Source organism: Rutidosis leptorrhynchoides, chromosome 1 (genome assembly GCF_046630445.1).
Source record: "Rutidosis leptorrhynchoides isolate AG116_Rl617_1_P2 chromosome 1, CSIRO_AGI_Rlap_v1, whole genome shotgun sequence".
In the NCBI taxonomy this organism is placed as follows: Eukaryota; Viridiplantae; Streptophyta; class Magnoliopsida; order Asterales; family Asteraceae; genus Rutidosis; species Rutidosis leptorrhynchoides.
This window is the reverse complement of record NC_092333.1, coordinates 525,662,871-525,686,898: the sequence shown is the minus strand read 5'-3', so window position 1 is coordinate 525,686,898 and position 24,028 is coordinate 525,662,871. Positions and strand designations below refer to the sequence as shown.

The window sequence follows — 24,028 nt, the reverse complement described above, 5'->3', positions numbered from 1 at the left end:
GAAAGAAAAATTATAATAAGTTATCCAATTAATAGACTTTTCTGATTTTGCCCACGTTTTGAATAGCCAAAAGATGCAGCAGAGGGGCAGGATTCGTTTGGTCTCAATATAATTGATGACTGTTTGGCTCCAATAACCCGATCCACGTACAAATCCAACTATTACTACGAACCAGAAAATTTTTGATGTCTATTAATTTAACCACTTAAAATAAATTTTCGTAATTTTAAGAAATTTAGATAAGAAGTAGAATAAAAATCTATGTCCTAAACCTAGAATAGCGAGAAATAAGAAAGAAAAAGAGTTCGTCGGAAAAAGGTTGAAAAAGAAAAATGGTTGAAAAATAAAAGGTGACGGAAAAATTAAAGAAACTTATAAAACTTAAAAGTACTTGACTAACCTAACCTTATTACTACAACTAACTTAAAATTATAATCGCAAATTGAGATTACTAATTGGAATGATAATTGATACATAGGTAAAAGTCGTCTAAAAATATTAAAGCTTACAGGAAAAACTAAATCTCAAATGGAAATAACTTAAAAAGAAACTAAAACTTAAAAAGGCGTCGCAAAATTCTAAAGCACCTAAATCTTAGTCTAAAGAAAAAGCACTTAAGGAATTCTACGGCAAATCCAAAAAATCTAGAAGTAAAAATAACTATGGCAAAAACTATGAATTAAATATGAGCTAAAAATACAAATATTACGCTAAAACAATTAAAAAGGGATAAAATATAAAAAAATACAAAAAGTTGTAAAAAGTACAATTTTTATAAAAATATTATTTTTATATTATTTATTTAATAAAACTACTAATTTTACAATTTAATTAAACTAATTTAACTAAATAAAATAAATTAAATAAAAAGTAAAAGTTAAAATAAAACTAATTATAATAATAATAATAATAATTAGGGTTAAATAATAATAATAATAATTAATTACCCCATAATTAATTCAGTTTAGGGTTTCTGTCAGCGTGTCAGGATTACTCCGCGATTCGCGGTATTCAAAGCATCAAACCCCACGAGTCGCGGGGTTCCAGTTTTCAACTGACAGGTTATTTAAATTCAACGCGTTTTTCTTTATTTATTTTTTTTTATTTTCTGTTTTTAATTTTTTTCTGTTTATAAAAAAAAATATGTGTATAATAAAAACTTATATTTAAAACTTAAATAAAAATAGAATTGCTTTATAATTTTATAAATAAAAATCTTAAAACTAGATTTATATATATATTTTTTTTATATGTTTTTAAATAAAAACAAAATACTTAAATAAAACTTATATAAAAATAAAGAAACTTTATAAAACTTAAATATTTAACAAAATCTTAAAAATACATATTTTTTTTTGTTTTTCTTTTTATATTTTCGAATATTTAAAACGTACTTTTATAAAAACGAATTTTAATAAAAGTAAAATAAAAATCTTTTTTTTTATGTAGCGTTGCGCTTCCGGCTTTTAAGAGATTCCCCGGCAGCGGCGCCAAAAATACTTGATGTTTTAGCAGAGTAGTATATAAAATAGCTTATATTTTTGCAGAAAATACTATTAAATACGATACAATTTTACACAAGATATTTATTTATTTATAGAATGGATATACTTAAACCTTGCTACAACACTTATAGGCAGTGTACCTAATCGTACAGTAGTGTAGTTTTTAGTAAGTCCGGTTCGTTCCACAGGGAATCTTTTTAAACAAAGCTTAACGCTATATTAGTTTACTTTTATAAAAATACAAATATATATATATATATAAGTAATATTATTATTATAAAGGGGGGTTTTTACCGTTTAATGACCGGTTTGTCGATTTTAAAACTTTAGTCGCAGTTAAAACCAAATGTAAAATATTAAAAATAAATACAAGACTTAAATTAAAGCATAAAGTAAATAACGATAATGAAATTGCGATTAATAAAAATGCGATAAAATAAACTTGCGATAATTAAAAAGTATGATAATTAAAAGTGCAATTAAATACAATAACAATAAATAAAAATGCGATAATTAGAAGTGCAATTAAATATAAAATGAAGGAAATTAAATATGAAATAAAGGAATTATGCTTATTTAAACTTCCGTAATCATGATGTTTGACGTGTTGATTTTAGTTTTATGCCCATGGGTTAATTGTCCTTTGTCCTGGATTATTTAATATGTCCGTCTGGTTTTTGTCCATAACAGTCCATCAGTCATAAATATAAAGTGCGAGTGTCCTCGTCAAATTATTCTTATACCCGAAGTTAAATATTCCAACTAATTGGGGACTTAAACTGTAACAAGATTTTAATACTTTGTTTAATAATTACACCAGGATGTCGACTGAGTGTAACCCAAGGTTTTAATATTTTGTAATCAATTATGCCAAGTGTCCTTTTACATAATTTCACCCCTGTTTTAATTATTCTAGTGGCTATTAATCCATTCCCGTGTCCGGTTAAATGAACGATTATTCGTACATATAAATACCCCGTCCATCGTGTCCGATTGAGTGTATATGGTAATTTATAGGGACGCCCAATTGTAAATCTTTATATTAACATTAACAAACTATCATTTAGTTAAACAAATATAAAGCCCATTAATAGCCCATAGTCTAATTTCCACAAGTGTCGTTCTTTTGTCCAAACCCCAATTATGGTACAAAGCCCAATTACCCAATTTTAGTAATTAGCCCAACATCATGATTACTTCGGATTAAATAAGCATAATAATAACTTAGCTACGAGACATTAATGTAAAAAGGTTGAACATAACTTACAATGATTAAAAATAGCGTAGCGTTACACGGACAGAATTTCGACTTACACCCTTACAACATTCGCTAACATACCCTTATTATTAGAATTATAATTAAAATTAAAATATAAATTATAAATATATATATATATATTTTACGTATGAATGAGGAGAAGAAAAAGATGATGAAAAATGCTCAGAATTCGGTTGGCTTTATAGGCAGTTTCTCATTTTGGGGGTCCGCGACTCGCGGCCAATTTTGCCTTCAAACTCCGCGAGTCGCGGAGTTTGAAATTACAGCTCAGAGGAGTTTGGCTCTTTGTTTACCGACGGTTTTAAATAAATATAATATATTAAATAATTATAAGAATTATTTAAATATTATATTATATTATATTTATGTGCATAGTTAACTTGTAATTTTTAGTCCGTTGCGTCAAGCGTTGAGAGTTGACTCTGGTCCCGGTTTCGGATTTTCGAACGTCCTTGCGTACAATTTAATATCTTGTACTTTGCATTTTGAATCTTGTACTCTTGTAATTTCGAGACGTTTCTTATCAATAATTGGAACCTCTTTGATTGTCTTTTGTACTTTTGAGCTTTTTGGTCGTTTGCGTCTTCAATTCGTCGAATCTGTCTTTTGTCTTCACCTTTTATTATTTAAACGAATATCACTTGTAAATAGAACAATTGCAACTAAAAGCTTGTCTTTCTTGAGGAATAATGCTATGAAATATATGTTCGTTTTTAGCATTATCACCTGTTTGCCATAGACCGAATCTTCATCAAAAGTAACATCTCACGAACGAATTACTTTTATAGCCTCGTTGTCCCAACAACGATAGCCCATTTTATCCGACCCGTACCCTATGAAAATACACTTCTTTGACTTAGCTTCAAGCTTGTCTTTATCCACATCTTTGGTCTTCACATATGCATTACACCCAAAGATCCTAAGGTGACCATAACTCACCTTCTTACCTTGCCATTCTTCCTCGGGAATTCGGAAACCCAATGGTGTTGAGGGTCCCCTATTTATCAAATAAGCCACCGTGTTAACCGCATCCGCCCAAAACATCTTAGGCAAACCGGCATGTAGTCTCATACTCTTAGCCCTTTCATTTAACGTACGATTCATATGTTCGGCGACCCCATTGTGTTGCGGTGTCTCCGGTACCGTTTTCAACATTCTAATACCGAGCTTTGCACAATGGTCTTTAAACTCAAGACTATCATATTCTCCTCCATTATCCGACTTCAAGCACTTGACTTTCAAGTTAGTCTCATTTTCTTCCATAGCTTTCCACTTCACAAAAGTATTAAATACATCGGATTTAACTTTAAGAAAATAAACCCATACCTTTCGAGTGGAGTCGTCAATGAAGGTGACATAATAGCGAGAACCTACATGTGATTCTTCATTGGTTGGACCAAACACATCCGTATGAACGAGCTCCAATTTCTCCAACTTAGGTGCATTCCCCGATTTCCCAAAAGTCACCTTCTTTTGCTTTCCATATACACATGGTTCTCAAAACCCAAGTTCTACCTTTTTTAAATCCAGAATTCTCCCACTCGAAACAAGCATCTTCATACCCTTCTCACTCATATGCCTGAGTCTTCGGTGCCATAGAGTTGATTCGGACTCAACATTAACCGTAGCAATCACCGTGTCTTCATCAAACACTTCAACCATATAAAGTGTTCCCCTTTTGTGTCCACGCGCCACAATACTACTACCCTTAACCACCTTCCATTGGCAGTTTTCAAAAGTAACCGCGTTACCTTTATCATCTAATTGACCAACCGAAATAAGTTTCCTTTTCAATTTAGGAATGTACCTTACGTTCTTCAAAGTCCAATTAGAACCAAGAGTAGTCTTCAAAACAACATCTCCAATGCCCTCTATGTTGAGTTGCTTGTTGTCCGCCAATCTCACCTTGCCTTGGTATGAACGAAAATTCTTCATCATGCTTTTGACATGAGTAGCATGAAACGAAGCTCCCGAATCCAAAATCCAAGACTCCATAGAATTTTCAACACTACACAAAAGTGCATCATCACTTTCCCCTTCGGCCAAGTTTACACCTTTCGCGGAACCATTTTTGCAATTCCTTTGAAAGTGCCCTTTTTGATTGCAACCCCAACAAACAGCTTCACTTCTATCTTTCGATGGATACCTCTTCTTAGACTTCTTTCTACCCTTCTTCTCACCGCGATCAAATTTCCTACCACGGTTGTCGGTACTTAACAAGGAACCGGATGTCGATTCCCCCGAGTTTCTCCTACGAGTATCTTCACCAAGAGTCAAATCCCTTATTCCTTCAAACGCTAGCTTAGTAGTTCCTGTAGAGCTACTAACTGCGGTAACCGTACCCGACCAACTTTCCGGTAATGATGAAAGCAAGATTAGTGCCTTTAACTCATCATCAAACACAATATTTACCGATGCTAACCTCGATATGATGTTGTTGAACTCGTTGATATGATCCGTTGCACTCGTACCTTCTTTCATCTTCGTATTGAACAATTGTCGCATGAGAAAAACCTTATTAGAAGCGGTAGGTTTCTCATACATGTTAGAGAGTGCTTTCAAGCAAGCAAACGTCGTCTTCTCATTCACAACGTTGTATGCAACGTTCTTAGCAAGTGAAAGACGAATCGCACCCAAAGCTTGACGATTCAAAAGCGTCCAATAAGCATCGCTCATGCTTTCGGGCTTGGTCTCTAACAGAAGTTGATGTAGCTTCTTTTGATACAAGTAATCTTCAATTTGCATCTTCCAAAATCCAAAGTCTCTCCCATCGAATCGGTCGATTCTAAACTTTCCGTCTTCCGCCATCGTTCCCAAAGTCGAAACCTTGTGCTCTGATACCAGTTGTAAGGATATTAGGACCCAAAACAACGCAAATGATTCATCAAGATCACTCACCGATAGTAATTCTACAAGATTACTAACCCACTTAATGAACGAAAGATTATAAATGCAAGAAATGTAAATCGACACAAGAGATAACGTGGTTATATGCAATCGTTGTGATTGCTTTAGTCCACGGACCAACTAGAGAATGTATTTACTGAATATTTGTGGTGTGTTTACAATGAGTTACAAGAGGGTCTATTTATAGAATGATTTAAGGAGTAAGCTAAAAACAATTCCTTGAAAGCTTCATGTGAGTTTCCTGACAGCTTCATGGAGGCTACATGTGAGTTTCCTGACAGCTTCGTGGAAGCTACATGTGAATTTCCTAACAACTTCGTAGAAGCTACATGTGAGTTTCCTAACAACTTCGTGGAAGCTTCGTGTGAGTTTCCTGAAATCTTCCCTCTAATTGTTTAAAGTTCTCCATATCTCCAACATACTGCACCAGCTAACAACAAAGAATTAGTCAATAAAAACAAAGGGGCTAAATGTACAACTAGTAACCACATCTTCTTGCAGCTGCTTATGCTTGTTTGCTTCATGAGTGACCTGGGTCCATGACATAACTGGCCTGTATTTGTATTTCTAATGGTTAGTAGGTGTGTCGCTTGCACTTTTTTAAAGATAAATATAAGTAGTTCTATAATTTTACCATCAGTATGTGCTTTTTTGACCACACTATATAACCATAATGTTTCATTTTTTATCTTTCTGTTTTTACTTTTACACGAATTTTGTGGTTAAACTAGCCCGGTTCAGCCCGCGTGATACGGCGGGAGTTTTCGGCCTGCATATTCATATTAACGTAGCGTTGTGTATATATAGAAGGGAAACGACCCATGTGTTAATACCCGTTTTAGATATAGGTGTGCGTACCGTTTTTGAAAAATTGTCCGTTTCGAACGTAGTTAGGCTCGTTTGTTCGATCAATTATTTCAAGTTTAATGATGGTAGCGGTAAAAACTAACTCGCATCTAGTTGGAAGATAAGACCCGTTTTAGATGTAGGTTCGCGTATCATTTTTTGAAAAATTGTCCGTTTCGAACGTACTCAGTCTCGTTTTGTTCGAAAAATTATTTCAAGTTTAATGGTGGTAGCGGTGAAAATTATCTCGTGTCGGGTAGGAAGATATGGCACGTTGAAGTTAATGGGAAGTTTTGATTTTTAAATTAAATAAAAAAAATAAATTTACATTTTAAGCCTCTGAAAAGTTGTATTTGTTGAAATCTTTGGGAGGGCTAGGTGTAAATTCCAAGTGTGAACGCATGGAGTGAAACGACCCCTTTTTTATGGAACACTAAAACCCACGTGTTTTAGTATGTAAGGGATAAATAGCGTGGTCAAGTTCTACCTGTGATCTTTATAACCATGATCATTATTTTAATGAAATGATATTCTTTGGTTAATATATTTGAAATGTAATATATATATATATATATATATATATATATATATATATATATATATATATATATATATATATATATTACCAATTACCAATAACCATTTTATAAATATTTTGCCATTATCACAAGCTTCACGTTACCATTAAATATAATTTGTACAGTTCAGCTAAATTAATATATCCATTCAATTACAAGTGTCTACTTATTTTTTTAAATATAGTCTTAAAAAATTTTACTAACTTCATTCTGAGCCAATCAAAAATCTTCTATCTTCTAAATAACCTCTTCTGATTGATTACAATATAAAGTTGACACTTAAAATATGACATCTCAAAATAGTAATGTAGGATGGAGAGAGTATGAATTATGATGGATGGATTACGGTTGTAAGGAAAAGGATCAAATCTTGCATAAAAGGCAGGCATAAGACTGTTAGTGTGACCGTGTGGGCTCACCATTTCAACTGAAGAAATCAATGAATATCAACAATATATCTTGCCATTATTATATAACCGTAATGTTTTGCAACTAGTTAAACTTCTCATTAAGTAATGTTTATTGAACTTGAATCAAAAGTTACAAAATAGCTTAGTGGTTGGGAATATGATATCTTTTTAGAAAATCTAAAATTCAAATCTTGTAGTGGTCAAAGATGAGTTGGAATGTGGAAGTAATTCGAATGAAGCGTGTACGTTAGAGTATGAGATAGGAAAACTCGTCCTCTCGAACAAGGAGAAACCTTGCAACTTTTTTGTATCAAAAATCGCAAAATTAAAACCCTAATTTCTTTTGACCGATGTCGCCAGATCCAGACCCAGTGAGTTGCTTTTTCTGGTTGCTTTGAACTCAAAGTCGTCGGTCGTAGGCGACGAATGCTCCGACATTTTGTGCGTCGGTGGCCTCATGAGCGGGTGACTGGAAGTCTCTGTTCGCTGCTAGATCCGGGTATGTTCGGCCGCAATGTGTATCTCTATTGCTGGAAATCACCTCCCTTTCTCATTTTACGTTGATATCACGCGAAAAAAACACCTTTTTGGGTTGGTTTTTGTTCCTTTTATTGGCAGGCTTTGGAGGCCAATGTGTTTCTACTTTCCGTTATTTTTTCTCTCTTTCCGTTTCGCTTATTTTCTTCTTGGTTTTGTTTAATTGTTCCTATTTTGACTTGCAAATTGTTCTGGCCGAAAAATCTGGTGTTAGAGGCTTTTTCGATGTGCTTTCTTCTTGGTTTGCTATCGGTTTCAACCAGATTGCTTGGATGGATGTCAGATGCCGGAGCACTTTTTTGACATCTTTTTCTCTTCTTTCGTGTCTGCCATTTTTTCGTAATTTATCACCTCTCCTGCTCTTCAATTTCTACCACATCACCCAAAAATTTTCGGTCATTCAAATTAAACACTCATTACTATTTAACTTCGTTCCATGACAATACAATCAAAAACCTAATTTTCTTCAAAAGTCTTTCACACCACATTAAGGTTAAAAGTGGTTTAAAGCAAATATAGGAGGTGTAAATAAAAAGCTAACAAGGGCTTAGGGTTGTAAACGAGCCAAGTCGAGTTCGAACACTGTTAGGCTCGAGCCTGGCTCGTTTAAATTTTATAAAACTCGAGTTAGGCTCGGTTCGAGCCTAATATATTAAGTTCGAGCCCAGCTCGTTTGATTTTTTATACGTTCAAGCTCGGCTCGGGCTCCTCGTTAATCATATAATCTTAGTTTTATTTATATAATTTAAACTTATTATATTTCATATTTATTGTTTATGTAAATTCAATTTTAATGCATATATAATAAAATTTAGTTATTTGTTGACATCATTGATTGATATAATAATACTTATTATTATAATCATATATTATAAGTTATTAAAAATATTTAATATTTTGATGTACATAAATGAAAAGTTTGTTTAGATATCAATATAAAGTTCGTTTAAGCTCGCGAGTTTGTTCGAGCTTAAGATATGAAGCTCGAATTCGAGCTCGTTCACTAAACGAGCTTTTAATAAAGTTCAAGCTCGAACTCGAGCTCGTTTAGACTCAGCTTGATTCGATTTTTTATCGAGAACTCGAGTGTTGGCGAGTAACTTTCCTCGTTTACAGCCCCTACAAGGGCAGAGTTCGGAGTAATATGTATAGAGGTCGCGTGGGTCACTGGGTTTACACTTTTAGGGTTGTTTCAAGTTTTTTTGCTTGTATTGTCAATCACATGTATTGATTGAGTTGTTTACAATGTTCAATAGGCGTTTGTTGGTTTAAACGCATGTAACGCATCACAGATCGTTGGATCTGCACAATTGTAATCCGTGATCTTTTGATATCTAGACTCAGCTTGATTCGATTTTTTATCGAGAACTCGAGTGTTGGCGAGTAACTTTCCTCGTTTACAGCCCCTACAAGGGCAGAGTTCGGAGTAATATGTATAGAGGTCGCGTGGGTCACTGGGTTTACACTTTTAGGGTTGTTTCAAGTTTTTTTGCTTGTATTGTCAATCACATGTATTGATTGAGTTGTTTACAATGTTCAATAGGCGTTTGTTGGTTTAAACGCATGTAACGCATCACAGATCGTTGGATCTGCACAATTGTAATCCGTGATCTTTTGATATCATATATATATATATATATATATATATATATATATATATATATATATATATATATATTTGCCAACAAAAAAAAGGGCAGAGTTCGGAGAAAAAAGAGAGGGAAATTGTAAGTACGGTGAAACCTGTATAAATTAATAATGTTGGGACCGGAATATTTTATTAATTTAGCGAGATATTATTATATCGATAAATTAATAAATTATCAATTTAAAAAATTGGCTTATATTTGTGGAGCAAGTCTCAAATTAATGCATCGACATACGAAATTATCATGTCCGTTCACTTTACCTATTTGAATAAAACATAAATAAGGATCTTCAAAATTTTCATATATGTACATTCACACATTAATGAACTTGTCAAGTTCATAGTATATTGGAATTTTAAAAATTTTTTTAGTAATTATTAATTTACAGTTTCGCTGAGACCAATATATTTACATTGGGATTTTAAAAAAATTATTATCTTATTATTTTATCGATTGAGGTCTAAATTTGTACCGGTCCTAAGTTGGGACCCAACAAATTATTAATTTTATCGATAATTCCGAGGTTTCACTGTATAAAGCAATTCAATTGACTTACGAGCTTCTATCTAAAAACTAGGGTTTCACTCATCACGTCCATTCCTTCACTCGTTAGCAAATTAATTAAAATCAAAGGCTAATTTCAATCAGAACAGCAGCCATGGCGACTAAAGTACAGAGGATCATGACACAACCAATCGTATGTACATTAACATTTATACAATTACTTCTCCGATTACAAAACCCTAATTTTTATTTTTTCTAATTTTCTTTTCAGAATCTCATCTTTAGGTTTCTCCAGAGTGTAAGTATTCTATTCACGGTGTATACATTCACCATTTTATCTTTCGATTTTGTTCTCTGATTTACTTGATTTAAGGTTATATGTATATATTTTCAACACAGAAAGCTCGTATTCAGATATGGCTATTCGAGCAGAAGGATTTGAGGATTGAAGGACGCATTATTGTATGTTCTGTTCCATTTTATTTTTCTTTTTGTTATTGATATGTAACTGGTTTAAAATATCAGTGATTAGGGTTAGGGTTTTGGGGCTTTTGTTATTTTGGAAGAGAGCTGGACTTCAATTATAGCATAATTTGGTTAAGGTTTCTTGCAATTTCCGTTTCCAAATATTAGTATTTCATGTTTCTATAAGTTTATATAAGAAATGTCTTTCAAGGGAATTTTGTTTTTTTTAGTAAACAAGAGATTTGATGAGAGAATGTGACTGATAGTGTAATGTGTTCGTTTATCATTATATTATACTGATTAACTCGACGTTTGACTGTTGTAGTGATAGATATGTTATTTTTCTGAACTGTCTGATACGAAGAAAGTATTGTTTGATATTTAATGTAATTTAGGGGTTTGATGAGTACATGAATTTGGTTCTTGATGAGGCTGAGGAAGTCAGCATCAAGAAGAATACCAGAAAGCCTCTAGGTTTGTCATATTAGTTTGTTAGCTTATGCATATCTATTCTGAATGTTTCTCTAACTTGTAAGTTCTGGATATTTGTAGGCAGGATTTTGCTGAAGGGGGACAACATCACCCTCATGATGAATTCGTACGTCGCTTGATTTCTCTCTCTCTCTCTCTCTCTCTCTCTCTCTCTCTCTCTCTCTCTCTCACACACACACACACACACACAAGGTTCATATGATTAACATCCGTCTTTGGCTCTTGTGTTCAGGGGAAAGTAAGGAGAGGAGAATTTGCACGAGAATAGGCTCTGAAGATAAAAGTTACAGTGTTTGTTAGGCATTAAAAGTTAATTAGGGACTTGTGTGAAAATCTATATGGCTTGCGTTGATGCTTTAGATTTTACTATTTGTAAGCACTTATGAAATCTGTCAACAATTATGCTTTTACGTTATGAGTGAATCTTAATCTTATGGAGAATTCGCATTATGTATGCTGGCTATTGTTTTGCATAGATTCCTTTGGAACTTCTTCTAGTCCGTCAACCAAGGTTGTAAAAGTAGCTAATCCAACATCTTTTTAGGGACTAATCGTCCAAGTCGAAGACTAGTCAGGCGTTGACCAACTTTGACTTCGACCAAATTAGACTTTCGGTAACTTTTACCATATAAATCGGCCATATCAGAGACTGGTCGGGGATTTGATAAACTATTTAAAAATTCCGACTAATTGACCTAGTTGGGAGACATATACAAGTCCATGCTGTCAACCACTGCTATATGCATTGGCTAAGGAAATGCTCCCTCAGCCCTTGGAAATACTATTGGAACCCATCACTTCATTTGTTTCTAAATTAACAACTTTTAATGTACTTATCTGTTTATCTATTCATAGCTTATTTATCATTAAGTTTGTGCATGATATCAGTTCTCTATGCTTAGAGGTCACAGCATTCGACAATTTACTTATAAGTGGTTTGATCTGGATTATGATATCCCTAGCGGATGTAGTAGGTGTTATATAATTGAAAATTAATATAATTTAAAAAGTTAATGGTCAAAAGTGTTTTTAGCACGGTTCACGTTTTTGGTGCATTCGATTTGATGCATACTAATAATGCACTTTGATCTGTTTGATCAGTATTTCCAGTGATTTGTCATCTATGATCTACGATACAGTAACAAATGAATTGGCAAGTAGCTAGTTACTACAAAGAGAAATGATATATAAAACTAAAGAATTGACCTAACTGTTGATATAATAGCAAATGTTAATCATTAACTACTTTTGAAAGTCATAATGACTTTCAAACACTATCGTTGTGTTCTCGAGTTTTTTTTAAGTGGAAAAGAGAGGGATGGAAAAGGGAAGAGGGAATTAGAATAGAAAAGAATGTAATACAAAATAAGATACATGTATTCTCGAGTTGGAAGGTGTGTAAAAGAAATGAACGAAATATGAGCAAACTAAACATTGTTACAATTATACCATTTGCATATTTGAACTTCTAGCCACTATTTAATTGTTAGTTTTCCGTATTGAACGTGAAAAAAAGAAAAGAAAGAAAGAAATAGAGAATGATGAATTCGTTATTTTTTTTCATTAGCTTATATTAGTTACAACAAATAATGTTTGCTCCATCAATTCAAAGAGTTGAGAGTTGGATAAAATCATATTATAGATAATCTCACTTGCCTACTGTACGTATTCGATGAGGTGATGCTGAATGCCCCATATTTATATATTCGTATGCTTAGGAGCATATACATGCATCATAGCAACTGTACAATTCGTATTAATAATCAAAATATCTTTTGCTTTTTTGCAGAAAAAAAATAATGTTGGTAATGAAATAATGGAAGGATTAGAGATAATATTAAGACAAATATGTCGCTTTCCCTTTCAATCTGCCCAAATATGGACGGAAAGCGTTATTAACAAAAGTCATATGGGCTCTCCTTCCTATTCCACTCCTCTCTTTTCCTTTCCACTCAAAATAAAAACTTGAGAATGTCCATTGTTTTTTAATATGCTCATTTCCTTTCCTTTCTATTCTAAAAAAAAATCGAGAATGCAGCCTATGTAAGAATAATGACACTTGACAGTAGGCCAATTCACAGATCTTGTTTTTGGCCAATATATCATTTCTTCACGAAAAAATAAAGTCCCGTCTGCACAATGCCTGTCTTATTCATAAACATAGGGACTAACAATAAACCTCAGCTTGAAAAAGTCTGTCCATCCAGTAATGGTTGAACTGGAACAGCATAAGGGGAATCCCAGTCAGCATCAAATATCTGCTGAAGCTGCGACACAATTGATGGATTATACGTTCCAAAACTGACACCAACGGTTGCATAAAAGTAATCCCACATCAAATTACTCGTCCCGATATGCGCCCGCGTATCGCTAACTGCATATTTTCCATGGTTTACTCTAGTAAAACCTGGATACTTATTTCCTGTAGTTGTTCCGTTAGTAACGGCGGGCCCGGTTGAATTAAAACCCGGAACCATATAGTACTTGATCTCAATTTTCCCAGAGCACTTGTTGTATGGTGAAGAAGAACATAGATTATTCGAAAACAGAAGAGACTTCAAATATTGATCTGTATTTTCGATAAAATGTGCCCAGTAAGCTACTAGTAATTTCACTTTCGCATGCCTGGAGAATATAACCTGCATGTGTAATAAATATAATGTAAATTAAATAAATACAATGATTGTATGAGATCAATCTTAAGTTACCTCTGATATTGCTGTGGATAAAGCTGACCAATAAACAGTTTGTGATGCGTATTCAGATTGACCAAGCCAATCCATCGTACTAATTCGCACAGTTTCCCCGTCTGTTACTGATTTGATGGTGTCGACCCATGCCTGTTCGTCGGCTTGATACTTCCCAAACAAGAGCTGCAGATGATAAATTATGTCATCCATATGCAAGAAAAAGAGTTTTTTTTTTCTTTTTTTTTTGAGGACCAAAAAGAAAGCTAAAATAGTGACCTCTGGAGGAGCAAATGATAGATAGCTTAATGAAGGCTGCAAAGTTGAATAATTGCAACCAGGAGTCTGAATAGATTTTTTGAATGTCGAAGGGTCAGTGAGAATTGGATAGCCAGCTGTATGTGGGACCTCCACATAACGAGGAAGAGGAGACCTGCAGAAAAATGTTATATGACTTGTGGTTAGGTTTATGAATGTTCGATTCGAATGAAGTTAAATGAGACCATGTTCGTTAACATACCTGCACCTTCTCTTATATGGGATAAAGTGTGACCAACAAGGTACTGTTCTACTGAGTTGCCATTGTTGATCCCATATCTTTGTTGTGTAATCCGAATAATTTAAAGATCCGAGTTTCCATAAGTTATTATAAAAGATCTCAACTTTTCTTGCTATTGTTGGACAGTCAACAAGATAGATTCCCAGTTCTTTCACCTGCATTTGTTGCACATGTTTCAAATAGTCATTATTACCTTAATCCACCTTTTAGGTAGTACTCCATACAATTTACCCTAACTTTATCCAATTAAGCTATGCGGTTTATATATAAAAAAATGTTACCTGAGTAAGCGATTTCCAATCATTGTTAGCAGATCCGATATAAACATGTCGAGAATCTGATATCCAAACTTTAGCATGAAGCACACCGGAATCAAACCAATCACTAATTAACAAGGTTACATTCTTTACATTCGGCCTCCCTGCAGCAAGCTCCGAGGGTTCTTCAGTGTAATCAGGATATACTCCCGAATGCTGCAAAAGGCTGAAAAAAAAATAAAATACAAAAACAGGTCATTATTGACTGATGTATCACCAAGAATCATCTTCAAAAGTAACCAATGCTGAGTTAAGCAACAAAAAGTACCTGATATTTACATCTCGATCAGCAGCATCTTCAATTGATTTATATACACTTGCCCCCTCACCAGAACCAAAGCTCTGCATTTGGTCTTTCGAGTACCCGTAATCTCCAGACCGGGGATCATCAGGATGTGCATTTAGTTGCCAGTACTGTGTCATTATGTCCAGTTTGTGGGTAGCGTTACCCGCTAACCATTTAAGCACGTCCGCTGATCAACACATCACAACCACTTTGTCACTTTCTTCATCATATGTATGTTACAATTAAAGCAACGACTATCTAATATATTCAAGAGCTCGAGTATGCAACTTGACAAAGAAAAATCGATACCTCACTCTATTAAAAAGAGTTATCAGCATTTATTAAAACGTGTCAAGTTCAAAACTCACTAGCAACATATTTTGGGTGGCCAGAGGGTAAAAGGTCAGAAACAGTCACGGGATAAATCAGTTTGACCACGTATATGTGACTAAAAAGATCATCCCCCTTCCCTAGTAGCCTAAACAGGAACCTTATCCGTTTACCCGTTTGTTATAAGTATAATTATTCTTTTTAAAAATAAATAAAATAGATGGATAGATTATTACAACCTTATTATCCAATAAATGACAATACATTATAATGTATAAAATTTAACCCAAATAACTATTACATGTACGATTAATCCAACTAAAAAGGTAAATTAATTGGTATTTGATGTAGTAAGAAATAAAGAGGTTACCGGAGGCAACAACACCGGGAACAAGAGAGAGATGGGGCATGTCTGTGGGAATTGACTGAACTAACCATGACTTGCACTGCTCATCATTTGCAGTTACTGCTGCTAGTAACAGCAACAAATAGATTGAAGTCAAAATCAAAATAAGATATGTTAGTTTCATTGTTATGATTAGTTTTTGGAGGGATAATGTGATTTTAGTTTTTAGATGGTGAAATGGATTTCATCATCTGGTTGACCTTTTAGACTGACGTTGAATTCGGAACAAGTAGTTGTGTATAATCCGGTTCAACTGTCAATTTTTTATCCCCACTCGTTATTTGATTATAGAGTTTCATGACTCTGGGATATACGGATCTTGAATTAGGCGTTGGTCTAAGTATTTCAACTTTTGTTTAGGCTTTCATGTTAGACCACTTGTACTACTGGTCGAGCGCGTGGTTGCTTTTTGATGACCAGGATGTGTGGATTATGTTTGTGGAGTAGTGGTGGTGTGAGTTTATGGTGTGGGTTGAGAGTATTGTGATAATATGTTAAAATATAATTGGGTTAAATATTAAAAGGGGATAAAAATAATATTTTTAAAATAAAAAATATAAAAAAAAATGGGCAACGGACGTTGCTTGGTACGTTGCTTGGCAACGGGACAGAGGTAACATAAACCATCCCATGCATTGATTATGGCGTTGGTTGGGTGCCACGTTGAAATGCCCGGTTCATATTAATTATAAACGTTTCATATTAATTGGTTTCTTTGCGAAGTTTTGACCTCTATATGAGACATTTTTCAAATCTTGCATTCGTTTTTAAAAACAACCATAACCTTTATTATTGAATAAAGGTCTTAATGACATAATTTAGATTGTCTATCAAAGACAATCTCCTCAAATAAATAAGTTTTTACACAACCCATTACAATATGATCAAATATATTACAACAAATACTCCGAATGCAAGTTTAAACAATATAAACAATTATGCCGACTCCAAATCTTGACCTTGGGTTGGCATACGACAGCGGAAGCGTTTTTAATATTCACCTGAGAATAAACATGCTTAAAACGTCAACAAAAATGTTGGTGAGTCATAGGTTTAATTTCTATATAATAATCATAACATTTAATAAGCCACAAGATTTCATTTAATTAAATGCGCAGGATCATTACAACTGCAAAAGTCATTCATATGATGAGTCGCCTGGTAACCGACCTTAACATAGAGCGCTTAAGATATCTGGCATCATACATTCCACTATTCAAATGTATGACAAGAAACCTTCGAAGTACTAAAGCATTTCTACTATTCGAAAATGGGGGTGGTTGGTGCCCGTAGATCTACCTTTAGGATTCGCGTCAATTAGTGTTTTTCACTAATTCTTAGGTTACCAAGCATAATAATAATAAGTACAGATATCCGGTATAACAAAACAGTCGTAGAATGTAGTTTCATGAACTTGTGCTTATTTTGTAAAACATTTATAAATTTGCATGTATTCTCATCCCAAAATAATTTATATTGTAAAAATGGGACTATAACTCACTTGTGATGATTTTCGAATAGATGGTGATAAGACTTGGCCTTTTGAAAAATTCACGAACCTAATAATAATATTCTTGTGTCAAGATATATATATATATATATATAATTAATATTCTATACTTATGATACTTGTGATAATTTTAATTGTCCATTGTTAGTAGTCCAACGTTCGTAGTCCAATAGTCCAATAGTCCAACAGTATAAATATATATATAAATATAAATGCGTATATCGTGTTAGGATTCACTAACACTATAATATATTGTCTTAATATAATAAGACACATAATATGTATATTTTCTGAAGCAATCCGCGACCCATTGTATACATGTCTCAGATTCGATCACAACTCAAAGTATATAATATTTTGGAATCCACTTCGACCCACAGCTAACTCGAAATTACTGCTAATGGTGTCTTATAGTTCGTTCCAATAATATATATAGAAGAAATCAAAATGATATGTCAAAACGCTGTATACAGATCCACGGTGATCAAGTCATATATATATATATATATATATATATATATATGGTGCCTTACGATCTTTATTAAGACTATAATATATTGTCGTAGAACTTAATCACGACTATTATAAATTGTATTTCCATAAGTTTGGGAACAAGACATGTATAAATACATGTAGGATACAAGGTAAGTTAGCTAGGATAAGGTTAGCATCCATTTTTATTAATCAAAACCGTAGCTAAAAACAAGCAAAAATATCCAATTTTGTTTTACCCATAATTTCTTCGTTACAAATCCGTTTTGAGTGATTCGAGTTTCCATGGTTTCGTATCGAACTCAACATTATTAATCTTAACAGAAAAAGTATAGGTTTATAGTCGAAAATACAGCTTAGGTGTCAAATAAGAGAAGATAGTCATATCCGTCGTAAGAACGACATCTTGATGACCCTTTTGAAAAACATACTTCCACTTAGAGTTTAACTATGGATTTTGGATATATTTCATATCCATATAAAATAAGATTTTTCACCAAAGGAAATCTTTTAATTCAAAGTTTAAGATAGATTTTTAAAATTAAACCCAAAACAGCCCCCGATGATCTATGACGGCGTATGTTCAGTTTTAAGGTGTTCTTCGTATTTACAAGTTTTATATCCTTATGTTAGCTTGAAATACTGTCATAATACATGTGTTGAAGTATTTTAAAAGTCAAGTTAGAAGGATTAAGTTTATTTGCAAACAAGTTTAGAAATAATTTAAACTATGTTCTTGTTGTTATTAGTTATAACTCAAAATAAGATAGCTATATGGATATGAATCGAAAAAGATTATGAATAAGGTGACTACCTCAAATTAAATGAACAAAGTTGCTGAGAAAATAAGATGATAATCTTGTGATCAAAGATATCCTTGATGGCTTGTAATCCTTGGAGTGGAATCATAGAATGAACAAAAGTTCGAATAAGATTTCTATCTTGAATTAAGATAGTTATAAGTATATTAATTGAACCAAAGCTTATATATGATTCTTACCTTGATAAAGAGGAGTAGATGAGTTAACAAAGTGTTCTTGAAGCTAGTTTATGATCAAAGTGAATGAAGATTTTCTAGTACTTGAAGTATGTGTGTTTAAAGAGTGTTTAAAGAGTAAGAAATGGAGAGAATACTTGGAGTTCTCGTGTGTGAGTATCATGAGAGTGAAGGTAAGTTAAATAGCTGATATGAATGAGTAAAAAGAGTGTTAAAAGTCGTGGTTCATGCATATGGTTAAGAGACTTTATCAAAATTTGGAATATAGCATAATAATGCAAACTAGAAGTTAAATGTTGGTTCCCACAAATCTCCATCATGTTTATCCTTGTCTTGTAACTCGTAGGGCTGCTAAGGAGGCTATAATTGGTATTTCATATTGGTATATACCCATAGTATTTAAGTATGGAAGCTGGGTATCATACGGGTGTAAATACCGAATGAATACGAATAGAATTCTTGATGGAATTGAATGAGATTATGAGTATAGCTATCTTTGTTGAGTATAAGTATGTTAGTATATATGTTTAAGTCCTTCAAAAGTGTATTAATACATATTAATACAATACATATACATACATTTTAATTTAGAAGTTATTACAACGTTAATCGTTATATATATGTATATAATCTTGAAGTCTTTAAGTTAGTAATCTCATTTTATATATATAACCAATTGTTATTATATTTAATGAGATACTTAAATATCATTTTATCAAATCATAAGTATATATATATACATATATACATCATTATATAATTATTTCGAGTTATGACGTTCGTGAATCGTCAGACAAACTGGGTGGCCAAACATTTGTATAAAATTCATTTCAAATAACCAAATCTTAATGAGTTTGATTGCTTAACATGTTGGAAACATTAATTATGTAAATATTAATCTTCTATATATTAGCGGAAAAATCCGGGTCGTTACATTACACACCCGTTAAATTAAATTTCGTCCCAAAATTTAGAATTGTACCTAGTTAACGTGCGATATCGGGAAACAAATGTGGGTAATTCAGCTTCATGTTGTCTTTTCGTTCCCAAGTAAATTCAGGTCCTCTACGAGCATTCCATCGAACCTTAACGATTGGTATCTTACTTTGTTTGAGTCGTTTGACCTCACGATCCATAATTTCGACGGGTTCTTCGGCGAAATTTAGTTTCTCGTCAATTTTAATCTCATCTAAAGGAATAATTAGATCTTCGGTAGCTAGGCATTTCTTCAGGTTTGAAACATGGAAGGTGTTGTGAATCTTTTCTAATTGTGGAGGTAGCTCAAGTCGATAGGCCACCGGCCCAATGCGTTTTTCAATCTTGAATGGCCCAATGTATCTTGGGCTCAATTTCCCCCGCTTTCCAAAATGAATAACACCTTTCCAAGGTGATACCTTAAGCATAACCATATCACCTTCCTCAAACTCTAAAGGTTTTCTTCTAACATCCGCATAGCTCTTTTGTCTACTCCGGGCTGTTTTCAATCGTTGCTGAATCTGAATGATTTTATCGGTGGTTTCTTGGATAATTTTCGGACCTGTAATCTGTTTATCCCCACATCACTCCAACAAATTGGAGACCTGCACTTCCTCCCATAAAGTGCCTCGAATGGTGCCGCCTCAATACTAGAATGATAGCTGTCGTTGTAGGAAAACTCAGCTAACGATAGATGTCGATCCCAACTGCTTCCAAAATCAATAACACATGCTCGTAGCATGTCTTCGAGTGTCTGAATCGTCCTTTCACTCTGCCCATCAGTTTGTGGGTGATAGGCAGTACTTAAATCTAGACGAGTTCCCAACGCTTCGTGTAATGCCTGCCAGAATCTGGAAGTAAATCTGCTATCACGATCAGAGATAATAGAGATTGGTATACCATGTCTAGAAACAACTTCTTTCAGGTATAATCGTGCTAATTTCTCTATACCATCCTCTTCTTTTATTGGCAGAAAGTGTGCTGACTTAGTAAGACGATCGACTATTACCCAAATCATATCATAACCACCTGCGGTTCTTGGTAACTAAGCAATGAAATCCATGGTAATGTTTTCCCATTTCCATTCTGGGATTTCAGGTTGTTGGAGTAGACCCGATGGTTTCTGATGTTCAGCTTTGACTTTAGAACAAGTCAAACATGCTCCTACATATGTGGCTATATCGGCCTTCATTCCTGGCCACCAAAAATTTCTCTTGAGGTCTTGGTACATTTTCCCCGCTCCGGGATGTATTGAATATCTGATTTTATGTGCTTCATCTAGTACCACTTTCCTCAAATCCCCATTCTTTGGTACCCAAATTCTTTCAACTAAATACCTGGTTCCGTCTTCCCGAATATTAAGCTGTTTTTCTAATCCTTTGGGTATTTCCTTTCCAAAAATTCCTTCCTTCAAAACCTCCTGTTGTGCCTCTTTTATTCGAGTAGTAAGATTAGTATGAATAATCATGTTCATAGCTTTTACTCGAATAGGTTCTCTTTCCTTTCAACTCAAGGCATCGGCTACCACATTCGCTTTCTCCGGGTGGTAACGGATTTCACAATCATAATCATTTAGCAGCTCAACCCATCTACGCTGCCTCATGTTTAGTTGCTTTTAATTTAAAATATGTTGGAGACTTTTGTAGTCGGTGTATATGATAAACTTAACCCCATACAGATAATGTCTCCACATCTTTAATGCAAAAATAACGGCGCCCAATTCCAGATCATGTGTGGTGTAGTTTTGTTCATGAATTTTGAGTTGTCGAGAAGCATATGCAATCACCTTCTTCCGTTGCATAAGAACACACCCAAAACTCATTCTTGATGCGTCGCAGTAAATAACAAAATCTTCCATTCCATCAGGTAACGATAAAATAGGTGCCGTAGTCAACTTCTTTTTTAACAATTGGAAGACACCCTCTTGTTCGGAAGTCCATTCATACTTCTTCCCCTTATGTGTCAAGGCAGTTAAAGGTTTGGCTACTCGGGAGAAATCTTGAATAAATCTCCTATAATAACCGGCTAGACCCAAAAATTGACGTATTTGCGTTGGAGTTTTCGGGATCTCCCAATTTTTGATGGCTTCAATCTCGGCGGGATCAACTTTGATTCCATTACTACTGACTACGTGGCCAAGAAATTGTACTTCATTTAACCAAAAAGCGCACTTAGAGAATTTTGCATAAAGTTGTTCTTTTCTTAACAACTCTAATACAAGTCTCAAGTGTTGTTCGTGTTCTTGGTTATTCTTCGAATAGATAAGAATGTCATCAATAAAGACAATAACAAACTTATCTAAATATGGACTACATACTCGGTGCATGAGATCCATGAAAACTGCGGGTGCATTGGTTAGACCGAATGGCATAACCATGAATTCGTAATGGCCATAACGAGTTCTGAAGGCTGTTTTTGGTATATCGGCTTCTTTAACCCTTAGTTGATGATAACCCGACCTTAAGTCGATTTTGGAGTATACGCTCGAACCTTGGAGTTGATCAAATAGGTCGTCGATTCGAGGTAAAGGGTATCGGTTTTTGATGGTTACTTTGTTCAGCTCACGGTAATCGATACACATGCGAAAAGACCCATCTTTCTTTTTAACGAACAAAATTGGAGCTCCCCATGGTGACGTACTCGGTCGGATAAAACCACGTTCTAATAATTCTTGTAGCTAACTTTGTAATTCTTTCATTTCGGTGGGTGCAAGTCTATATAGAGCACGAGCTATTGGTGCGGCTCCTGGTACAAGATCTATTTGGAATTCAACGGATCGGTGTGGAGGTAGTCCCGGTAATTCATCCGGAAACACCTCAGGAAATTCTCTTGCAACAGGAACGTCATCGATTTTCTTTTCTTCTTTTTCAACCTTCTCGACATGTGCTAGTATGGCATAGCAACCTTTTCTTATTAGTTTGCGCACCTTCAAATTACTAATAAGATTTAATTTGGAATTACCCTTTTCTCCGTACACCATTAAGGGTAACCCGTTTTCTCTCGGAATGCGAATCGCCTTCTCATGACAAACAACTTCAGCTTTCACCTTGGACATCCAGTCCATTCCAATAATTACGTCGAAGCTTCCCAATTCCACCGGTATTAAATCAATTGCAAACGTTTCGCTAACTAAACTAATTTTTCGATTTCAACAAATTTTATCAACCTTAATTAGTTTACCGTTTGCTACTTCAACTATACACTTTTTATCCAAAGGCGTTAACGGTCAATTTAATTTGGCACAAAATTCTCTACTCATATAACTTCTATCGGCACCCGAATCAAATAAAACATAAGCAGGTGTATTGTTGATAAGAAACGTACCCGTAACAAGCTCTGGGTCTTCCTGTGCTCTCTCCCCATTAATGTTGAAGGCTCTCCCACGGCCTTGCCTATTTCCATTCCGGCACTGGTTTATGGTATGGCCCGATTTTCCACATCTATAGCAAACAACGCCGTTATTATTTGTTCCGGCATTATTTGCTCCTCTGTTTTTATTTGGTTCGTAGACTTCACACTTTGCCGCAATATAGCCATTCCTATTGCACTTGGTACATAATTGAAATGTCCCGTTCTTATTGATTAAAAACGTTCCATATTAATTGATTTCGTTGCGAGGTTTTGACCTCTATATGAGACGTTTTTCAAAGACTGCATTCATTTTTAAAACAAACCATAACCTTTATTTCATAAATAAAGGTTTAAAAAGCTTTACGTAGATTATCAAATAATGATAATCTAAAATATCCTGTTTACACACGACCATTACATAATGGTTTACAATACAAATATGTTACATCGAAATCAGTTTCTTGAATGCAGTTTTTACACAATATCATACAAACATGGACTCCAAATCTTGTCCTTATTTTAGTATGCAACAGCGGAAGCTCTTAATATTCACCTGAGAATAAACATGCTTTAAACGTCAACAAAAATGTTGGTGAGTTATAGGTTTAACCTATATATATCAAATCGTAACAATAGACCACAAGATTTCATATTTCAATACACATCCCATACATAGAGATAAAAATCATTCATATGGTGAACACCTGGTAACCGACAATAACAAGATGCATATATAAGAATATCCCCATCATTCCGGGACACCCTTCGGATATGATATAAATTTCGAAGTACTAAAGCATCCGGTACTTTGGATGGGGTTTGTTAGGCCCAATAGATCTATCTTTAGGATTCGCGTCAATTAGGGTGTCTGTTCCCTAATTCTTAGATTACCAGACTTAATAAAAAGGGGCATATTCGATTTCGATAATTCAACCATAGAATGTAG

At 34.1% G+C, this 24,028-nt stretch overlaps 2 protein-coding genes across 2 annotated transcripts; one reads left to right on the top strand and one right to left on the bottom strand.

Moving 5' to 3' along the window:
- The first annotated feature begins 10,276 nt into the window (after positions 1–10,276).
- On the top strand, positions 10,277–11,599 carry LOC139877294 (uncharacterized). Its single transcript, XM_071864705.1, has 5 exons — positions 10,277–10,408; positions 10,487–10,513; positions 10,615–10,677; positions 11,076–11,278; positions 11,405–11,599. The coding sequence occupies exons 1-4, from the start codon at positions 10,370–10,372 to the stop codon at positions 11,166–11,168; spliced, it is 222 nt and encodes a 73-aa protein (XP_071720806.1). The 5' UTR covers positions 10,277–10,369; the 3' UTR covers positions 11,169–11,278; positions 11,405–11,599.
- Positions 11,600–12,321: 722 nt separating this feature from the next.
- On the bottom strand, positions 12,322–16,054 carry LOC139877287 (uncharacterized). Its single transcript, XM_071864696.1, has 8 exons — positions 15,722–16,054; positions 15,004–15,208; positions 14,700–14,901; positions 14,380–14,573; positions 14,139–14,292; positions 13,881–14,045; positions 13,212–13,811; positions 12,322–12,446 (listed from the first exon to the last, which is right to left on the bottom strand). The coding sequence occupies exons 1-7, from the start codon at positions 15,879–15,881 to the stop codon at positions 13,353–13,355; spliced, it is 1,539 nt and encodes a 512-aa protein (XP_071720797.1). The 5' UTR covers positions 15,882–16,054; the 3' UTR covers positions 12,322–12,446; positions 13,212–13,352.
- Positions 16,055–24,028: the final 7,974 nt, after the last annotated feature.

Excerpts from the sequence above, each read along its gene's own strand:
- LOC139877294 (XM_071864705.1), top strand. The coding sequence starts at position 10,370 with ATGGCGACTAAAGTACAGAGGATCATGACACAACCAATC. Across the intron at positions 10,409-10,486 it reads GGATCATGACACAACCAATC|AATCTCATCTTTAGGTTTCT; the intron begins GTATGTACATTA and ends TTTTCTTTTCAG. Across the intron at positions 10,678-11,075 it reads GGATTGAAGGACGCATTATT|GGGTTTGATGAGTACATGAA; the intron begins GTATGTTCTGTT and ends AATGTAATTTAG.
- LOC139877287 (XM_071864696.1), bottom strand. The coding sequence starts at position 15,881 with ATGAAACTAACATATCTTATTTTGATTTTGACTTCAATCTATTTGTTG. Across the intron at positions 14,902-15,003 it reads GATCGAGATGTAAATATCAG|CCTTTTGCAGCATTCGGGAG; the intron begins GTACTTTTTGTT and ends TTTTTTTTTCAG. Across the intron at positions 13,812-13,880 it reads TATCCACAGCAATATCAGAG|GTTATATTCTCCAGGCATGC; the intron begins GTAACTTAAGAT and ends TTACACATGCAG.